The sequence below is a fragment of the Toxotes jaculatrix genome, chromosome 12 (genome assembly GCF_017976425.1).
Source record: "Toxotes jaculatrix isolate fToxJac2 chromosome 12, fToxJac2.pri, whole genome shotgun sequence".
In the NCBI taxonomy this organism is placed as follows: domain Eukaryota; kingdom Metazoa; phylum Chordata; class Actinopteri; family Toxotidae; genus Toxotes; species Toxotes jaculatrix.
This window is the reverse complement of record NC_054405.1, coordinates 8698776-8708290: the sequence shown is the minus strand read 5'-3', so window position 1 is coordinate 8708290 and position 9515 is coordinate 8698776. Positions and strand designations below refer to the sequence as shown.

Here is a 9515-nt window from a genome sequence, read left to right as displayed (position 1 = left end):
ATAAACTGCTTTTGCAGTACAGATCGTAACAGTAATTAGAAACAGAAGCAATCAAAGCAATCAACATGTTTCTCTTCAAGGATGTATAATGCTAAACTGACATGTTTGACATGTTTAATTTTACTGCATTCTGCTGTAAAGCAGAATAACCAGGAGCAGACCATACAGGCTAGTTCATTCATGTGACTTAATAAACAGAAGACACAACATGATGTGTTTGACAGTCACGTGCTCTGGGGTATCGAAATGTCAATGTCAAGACTAAATCTTCAGTCTGTCGATCATTTGGTGTCCATCATTTATCTGTTAATATATAAACACGTTTTGATCATTGTGTGAAGCCACTATTGAGCTGTTGTTAACCTTTCTGTTATTTCTGCAGGGTTCTTCTGTATAAACTGATATGGCTGCTTCACTCTGGAAGCCCAAATCACTGGACTTGGGCTTGTGGATCTTCCTCCTGCTCCTCAACCTCCTTCCTCAAGCCAGGTACTACAATCACACTGTATCTCACCACCTCCCAGTTTCTCTCTGCCCCTGCTGTGTATTTACCATTTTCCTTCATCTCAACCTATTTCATTCCTTCAGCTCCATCTCTACTGTTGACGTTCTGGTGATCTGTTTTGTATTATACCTGTATTAATCAGGCTCGCTGCTGCAGCAGACATTGTAATCTAACCAACACCATTAGAAGCAAAAGTTCATCGGTATTGCAAGCAGAGAAAAAGAAAAACGTGTTTTTGTTATCACACACTGAGATGGTCCCAGCTGTGACTGTCGGTTTGTCAAATGAAACAACCACACCTCGATAATGGTCTTGCCAAAAAAAAAAAAAAAAAAAAGAAAGAAAGAACTGCAGTATTGCCAAGGAAAACCGTTAGCACTGAATGATAAAGTAAAGAACTTTTTGAGTTTTCTCCTACACTCTCAGTAGATAGTTTTCAGTCTCAAGGACTTCCTGGACAGCACTGTGACTTTCACAGTTTTGGACAGGGATTAAAATAGAACCCATCCTCACCTTGTCCCAGATCAGGCCAAAAGCAAAAGAGCATCATTACAACATAAAGTAGAACTTATCCTCCTTATCCATCTAAATGTTTGTGCTCTCCTCCGCACCGGTCTAAATTTCACTGACTGCTGTATTAATTTGCATTGTGCAGCACACCACAGTTATGATTGTCCATTCACAGCATTTTCACTCCTGCATCCTGTGCACATTTTTCAGTCTGTGTGTTAGAGTCAGCAAAAAAAGAAGCTCCAGCACGTCTAGGACGGCATTCTAATCACACTCCTTGTAATTTCAAACGAAGAGATTGCACAGGTTGCCATGTTAGCATTGTTGATAAGGTAGGATGTTATGGCAGGTGTGTAAATCACTTCAAGATTTTTGCACGGTGGGGAAGGCTCACCGAACCTGGAAGAAAGCAGGCCGGGGGAGGAAATCAGAACACTGTGAGAGGGATTAGCCCAGTTTGCTTTGTCATTGTGCCACTTGCCTCTCCTGGCTTATTAGGAGCACACAGCGCTTGTAATTACATACAGTAAATAGAAATGTATGGCCAGGAGAAGGTGCAGGCCAAACCTGGCAAGAGATCTTAAACAAGTATGTATGTACCTTTGCCTGCACACACACACACACACACACACGCACTCACAGACACACACACATATATAAATATATATAGGTGTATATATAGTTCACCTGAACAGCTTAGGGACACACCTGCCGTTTGACTCCTCTGTCCACACACAGTAATCTTTAGTATCATGGGGCTGGGGCTGTTTTTCATGCTTTGGGCTAAACCCCTTAGTTCCACTGAAAGAAAATCTCAATGCTACCAGATGCAGTGATATTTTAGCCACTGCATTTCCTTCCTGCCCTCTGCTGAACCACAAGGAGAACTTTGAACAGCATGTTGCACTTTTAGCCTGCACATTTTCAATTCAAACACGTCATTTTCAGTTTGATATTTTTTTTTTTTTGCCATATTTGAAGGGATGTTAATATTGCGAATGAAAAGTGGCAGCCCAATCACCCATCATCAGTAGCCGACCTCACTAATTCTCTCGAGGCTGAACGGGAACATCTCCTTGCGGCCACATCTCAAAATTTTGTGGGAAGCTTTCCCAGAAGAGGGGAGGCTATTGTAGTGTCATATTAATGCCCTCAGCTCTGGAATGAGGTGTAATGTTCAGGTGTCCACATCTGTCTAGATAAGAGGTTTTCAGAGTGGTGGCGGTGGCTGGGGGGGTTTGCAGGTGAGAGGGAGAGAAGGCGAGCTGCTCTTTGCATCAAAATTTGTCCTCATAACTCACACATATCTGAAATATATTATTATATTATATATATATATTTTTTGTAACGAGTGACAAACCACAATTCAATCATTAACTTTCACCTTGTTAACTCAAATAATTAATAGTTAATTAATATATTCAGAGTAACAAAATAAATAAATAAAAACTGAAAAAAAAATGCTGGAAGCCTGACCTTGTTTTGATTATTCAGCATGAGGCCCGGATTGAAGATAGAATTACTGACGTCAGTATTCAAGATATTAATGAATAAAAATATGGAAAATCATTAGGTGTGATGAGAGCAGCAGTTAATAATGGAAATGTATGAAGTCTTGACATATTCAGGGACAGAAAATTGTCATCACACCATTTTCAGCAGGGCTCAAACAGTCAGTGCAATTCATTATGCATGGACCTAACACAGCAAGCGACAAGGATTTTCACAAATGTTAATCTTTCTGCAATTACTTGAGACATGATGTAGTGCACATATGCAAAGTCCTTGCACAGCAGCCTTTGCTTAACACATCTTATTCAGTTTAACGTGCATTACTGTAAATGAGGCTTCACATGAGTTCATTTGAGGAAGACAGTTTTATCCGCTGCCTCTCAAGAAATCCAAACTTGACTCAAAAATGAAATTTGCGTCTGTAAGTCAACGTATATATTAATTGTCCATCAAGTTGCTGAAGTTGAGAAATGTGAATGTGAGCGGGCACATGCTCCCAGAATATTCTAAGTATCAGCAGAGCTGTTTCTCTCTGAGAACTGCCACCTCCCTGATGCCCACTGATGCTATCGGCAGCCTCCAAATCGGCTTTACTACAGTTGAGGCAGGAGACTTTCCTAATGGATTAAGGTGTAACAGACAAATCCTCTATATAAGGGTCTGTCATTCTGCACCTCACACAATTTCTTCATTTCCCTCACACTGGAAGATGGGGCATGATTAAGCTATTATTACCAAGAATCCATGTGTTACATATGAATGAGAAACCTGTGTTTATTTCCATCTGGTGAACGTCTTTCATTCCCTCAACTCGCCTTCCCTCCGTCCCCCACCCTCCCGCTCTATAGTCAACACTTAACAAGTGTGGACAGTCAGGCCGTCTTGTTGTCTATTTTGTTTGTAATCTATTGCCAAGCTGTTGGCTAAAGTGGCACATAATCAATAGCTATAAGGACGAGAGTGCTATATGTACACTTTGCCTATGGATTGGCTCTGAAGTTGTCCAGCCTCTATTCGCTTTCTCACCCCGTGTCACATGAATTATTCACAGCATGGCAGAGAGGGGCATCACTTTGAGATGTGACCTGGTCAACAGATAACATTCTGTTTCGGTAGTGTTGTCAAGGTTAATGTGTCACGGGTCTGGACAAGGGTAATATATTCATGGCTGAGCCACTTTGCTGATTGAATGACCAGGCAAATAGTTTCTACTTGGAGCACGGCTGTCACTTTTTCCAAAAACCAAGTTCGAACGAATCTAAAAAGACATGCAGTTTGTTCAAATGAATTAAAAAGTGTAGCCACCCCTCAATATATGTTTAAGTAAAAAGGTAACAATGGATTTGTTGAACCTGTCTGATCTGGTACCCTGTATCTCAGTTGTTAACCTTGTGAATAAATAATAACTGATCGCTGGCCTCTTAATTCTTTTGAAGTTTCATTGATCAGTTTTCTAATTAACTTGAGCACATGTCAATGTTCTGTTTACTTAGTAAATAACTCACATCAGCTTGATTTCCCAGAGAAAACACAGACCGGTTGTAAAACACGGGAGACACGGCTCTGCTGTAGCTGCAGCAAAGCCGTGTGAAACCAGTGTCCTTCCACCGTCCAAAATTCTTTAAAAATGTCATTGATCTGTGCTCTAATTAGTTTTGAGTTTCAGTCAATTTCCTATTGATATAGCGAGCATCTGGTCAATGATCTTCAAAGTAACCATTAGTGGACATCCCCCAGCAGGCATGAATCAAACTGAAACAGGAATGGATTTCCCAGACGGTGTCTGCACAGCTTCACACTGAATCAAGACCACTCAGCACTGGAAATACACAAATGTGAAACTGTCTCTTAGAATGAACCTTCAAGATGCTACAACTACATGAAATTATTTGATTAAATTGTGCTTTTTGTTGTTTTAACACAGCTCACGTTGTATCTGTGCTTTTTCTTTCTGATGGTTATTTCTTTCTTTTTTTTTTTACTGTGGAAATAGCCCTGACTCACAAGTATTGTCTATGAAACACAATCAGTTCAGTTCATCCCATATTCTTTGCCACCAGCAACATATCCGCCCCCGACTCCTTCTGAAGATGAACGACTCTGAGGCAGTGCTGCGGAGAAACAGGCCGTTCAATACAGATTAAAATCCCTAAACCTGCAGTGACTGTGCTTTTGAATATGTTGCGCAGACTGACTCAAAGTGTTGTGAACAGAGTTTGTAAAGGTTTTTCATGGAAAATACAGAAGTACAACTAAACAGGGAAAACAAATCTACTTTTATGTCTGATTCATAGGGGCGTGCACATTTTCTACTGCTCAAAGCTATATAGTTTTTTGTTTTGTTTTTTTTTTCTGGTCAAAAACATGCAACCTGCTAGAAGATTCCCTCCAGTAATGGACTAAAAGGCAACTCTCTGCAAAAGTCTAATCAGAAAATATAAAGACACAGAAGCTGCGCAGTAATAAAGATTTCAGTATCACACAAACCAGCTGTATTAACATAGTCTAACAACCAAAAAAATGTGTCAGACTTCTTTGGCACTTTATCAAATAGCTTTTTGGGGAACAGACAATTTAATAATTCCTGCAGGGCGGATAGTTATGATTCTCCAGCCTGTGCTATTAGAAATCAAATGTTTGGCAGAGTCAGGATAGTCAGTTCTCTATGAGAAACTAAATTACAGCTCAGTCTCTGTTGATCTACTGACAGAATAAAAACTTGAAACATCAATGGTGTCAAAATGATAATAACAGTAAGTGATGAGTAATTACCCTTTGTTGACTCCATTAATTCTTGCTGTTGTGCAGCCGTTCTACCAGCTACTCGCCAGAGTTTGGTTTGTGGCTCATGATCAAGTATTAATGCAGCTCACTTGCAGCTTGTGCTAACAGCAGTTAAAGAGGGAAACATGGAACACAGTCTGGAACCAGATGGACACAAACTGAGCAGGAGAACTTTTGAAGTAATTTTGAGATAAAGCCAGATTTCACCATTTGGCTCTAAGTTAGCAAACACAAGCCTAAAGCTTTACATCAGTAAATGAGTTTCCAGTCCTTGGCGAAAGTTCAATTCCAGATTGTACAGTCTGGAGTAAAGTGGAAATTTTAGTCTAAACAGTCAGATGTTGCCCGAGACAGACACTATGCTAACCATTCTGTCTTTGGAGAAGACGGGTTTAGACATATGTGTTGTTGACAGATGGTTGGACTCAAACATTAAGTCATTTATTTTGTCATAATTGTGATAAAACATTCAAAAACCATAGAACAAGGACCTGTAGCATTATTTCAATACAAAATGTACTTCACTGTCTTGACTGTTCACTTTTAATACACAAAGAAAATATAAGTACTGGTCAACTTTAGTTTCAGATGTCTAGTTGACAATAGAAAGTGTTCAGTGCTTTTGATTGTATATTAAAAATAACTTGGATTATTAACAATATGGCCTCTTTTTTAGGAAACTTAATACAGCAAAGCATTGGCAATAAACCACATACACTGCAGTATGAAATCTAATCAACTGTGCGCACACTTCTCTTTTTTTTGTTAATCACTAATTGATCCATTCTTCAGCACACCAGCAGAGTCTTAGAGGGAAAAAAGAAATCCCAAGGTATTTATTTATTCTCCCGTCAACAGAGATGGCTGCATGAAAAATGACTGCATAATATCCTACAAAAGAAAAAGAAAAACAATAATGTGTTCCAACTGATCAAATTATGCTTATCTTGCTCCTAACACCATTTCTTTTAAGGGAAGGATGGGGACATAAAAACTTATATGAATGTTCATTTTTTTCAAACATAAACTCTGGACAGTTTTAATGCCCCTGTCTGTTCAACCAGTTGCAGTAGCATTTATTCACGTCATATTATCATAATGGTCGGACGCTAGGAGGAAAAGATTTATTATGCTGGTGTTGGGACAGTTGGTACTTAAAATCGTCAACCAAGGACAAAAGATGATGCAGCAGACTTAAAATCTGGGAGCTTGTGTCATTTTTGTTCTCGTGTTGGGTGCAGTCCAGTAATTAGCCACGAGTTATGACTTGTCTTTTATGGATAACTTTTAAAATGACTTAATACTGTAGAAATTGGCAAGATAAACAGTTCTATATCTATATTATAGGACCAGAATTTATAATGGGGAATTCCCTAAGGCCAACTGTGTTAATATACATTTTGCTATAATGTATTGATTGTTTTATTGAAGCTGTGCAGTAGGAAGCTATTGTTCCTTACTTAATAAAACAGACTACAGATGACTGATTAACAGGTACCCACAGTGTGGCTGTTAGATTGCACTGTGATAGCACTTCCTCCCTTCACAGTTTGTATTGTACCTGTTGCTCCACCACCTTCCTCACAAGTGGAGGTGTGATGTGTGCCACCAGGTTGTCATATAGTTGTCTTTCCAGAAGAGGGGAGGCGGTGATTACACTGTTGTCTGGAAGCTTTTGACAGCATCCCAGGTATGACATAGCTAAATATGCCAGTTATCCTGGTGATACCATATTTCCCTCATGATGTATCCAACTCCTGCTTTTCAGCAGTGGATTCATATTTTCTATTGCTGAATTAATGTAAATTTTGTTGAAATCTGAGCTACGTTTGGATGAAAACTTACAGTCCATGATAGGGTTCTCCTTTCTTGCAGTGATCTGACACTGACTTCAAAGCTAATTTCTAAACTGTACATTCACATTACATGAGTAAGCCACTCCAGCATGTGTATAATAATATAACTGTTTTCCCTGCAAATTTTTTCCTTACTTTGTTCTTAGTACTGTAGATGTGAGGCTGTGTGAATGGCAGGTCATCTGAAAGCCCTTATATGTCGCAGTGTGGTTGGCACGCTGAATGGACTGCTGTGATTGACACTGGTCGCCTCGCACAGGCTTTTACTGCAGTTCTGACAACATCGCGCAATGAATGAGCAATGAAAATTTCAAAAGAACGTGTGCATTTACCCGCTTATTTATTCATTGAGAAAACCATTGTATTCTAATGCATAATATAACCACTGTGAGTAATATGCTCCAGTTCAACTGAATGGGTAAATTTCTGCCTTTTTATGGGTTGAAAAAGAAGTCATTTCTGCTAGAGTCAGCAAAAAAAAAAGAGAAATCAAGCTGAAAGGAACACAGCGATCAGAGATGAGAAGAGAGAACATGTGTTACTGAGATGAAAAACGATGAAGGGATAACACTGCTTGTCAAGGACTCCAGTAATGAGAAAGAGGTTCAATATTTTCGGCTTTTGTGCCACGGAGGGACCAAACACTGTGACATACTCCACCCAGCCAGATGGGGATACATATGTCGGCTGTAAAACCCGCGAGACACTGCTGTAGCTGTCCTTTACCTGTGGCTTCAGGATCACTAAATCAAGACAATTTAGGCCATATAAAAGGAAACAGTACCAGCACTCGCTGGTTGGGAATCACATGGAGTGTGTTATGGCCTGTGCAGCCAGGATTTATGTGTAGACCTGATACAATAAACTCAGCACAGTCCTTTCTGATGTATTGGATTCTGTTGCCCCCACCTCCTCCTGTAGCTGTAATAACTCAGTATTCCTGGAAAATTGTAATGAGATTTTGAATTAGAAAACGGGGGAATGTTGGCCTCAACATCATCAGCTCTTGAGTTGTTTTTAATCTACTATTCCTGGGGCCTTTAAGGAGAGTATTTGCCATATGAACTCGTCTACTAGCCCTGCCATCGTCCATGAAAAATAACCACATATTTTAAAAAGTCAGTTTTTACAGCTCTCCGTATCATGGCGTACTATGAAGCAGGCTCACAGTTATAAATGATCTCTTCATTGCTGCTGATTCTGGTGATTGCGCTTTTGTAATCCCTGTAGATAGCAGCTCTGCGTGTGACACCCAGGGCCGTGGCTTTCTTCTAGAAACACCTCAGAAAGTAGGTTTGTGTCACAAATGCTGATATCACACGTTTCAGATCATATCTCTGTGTTACATAATTTCCTGTCGCCGCAGGGAGGGTGTTGTTCTATCTAGCGTGTTCCATTTGTGCAGCTGTATTTCAAAATAAAATTTCTGTTTGATATTACAAAATGTATGTCCTTACATTTAAAAAAATATATGTATCTGTATTATTTTAAATGAAATATGAAATGGTTTCTCAAGAATTAACTGCAGTAGCACGTCGCTGTGGATATTCACATTAAGCCAGGTCTGCATTTTAATGTATGCTTACACTGAAATCGCGGTATAAAATGTTATGATAGGTACACTGAACTTAGCTGACCTGGCTCTCATTATTTTTGAAATAACATTTCTCCGTTTTTTTTTGTTGTGTAAACCTTCAGCCTTTCAGATGGCAGGTGAGGTTTCTGTTTGCAGCCTGAACAGACACTGAAAAGACATTTCTCTGCCCTCCCTCTGACCTTGGTTGTCAGGGCAGTGAATTAAAGCTAGTTAAAGATCAAGGACAACAAGAGAGGCAAAAACTGTTAAAATCCAAGATCAAGAAAGGCAGAGGCTTTTACGGTGATGGACTGGGGAATTGAGACTGTGTGGGAGGAGTAGACAGGATGCATGTGTATTGAATGAAAAGAGGAGTGCTAGAAAGGATGGGCCAGTGTTGTTGAACTAAAGACAGGGATATGCCCCCAAATGAAGCCGTGCATTTAAAAACAGCTTGACATTTGAGTAGATTCATCTCACTTGTGGGATTTCTCAGTGGATGACAGAAATGTCGTATGCACTCACTGTAGACACACATTTCTGCAACTTCACCAAACAAAACTTCTATGCAGAGCTGAGACTGCAAAGTTCTGAAAGCAGTTACTGAGGCATCTTCTGCGAAGAGAGCATTTTTTTTTTCTCAACACCATGAAGTACAGGATATAGAACAGCAGTGTTGGACGATTTGTTGGTAGTACCAGCTGGAAATTAACATTTTCCAATTGATTTTATTTTCCTCCTCTTGTTCCACTGTCTGAACAGATTGTGCCTG

General features: G+C 39.7%; 1 protein-coding gene across 1 annotated transcript in view; it reads left to right on the top strand.

The window, feature by feature from the left end:
* Positions 1–403: 403 nt before the first annotated feature.
* The window catches only part of gabra3 (gamma-aminobutyric acid type A receptor subunit alpha3), a 50179-nt gene continuing 41067 nt past the window's right edge, over positions 404–9515 (top strand). Inside the window, exon 1 of the mRNA XM_041051326.1 lies at positions 404–489. Within this exon, the coding sequence (XP_040907260.1) occupies positions 404–489 (86 nt within the window). The remainder of the gene's footprint in view (positions 490–9515) is intronic.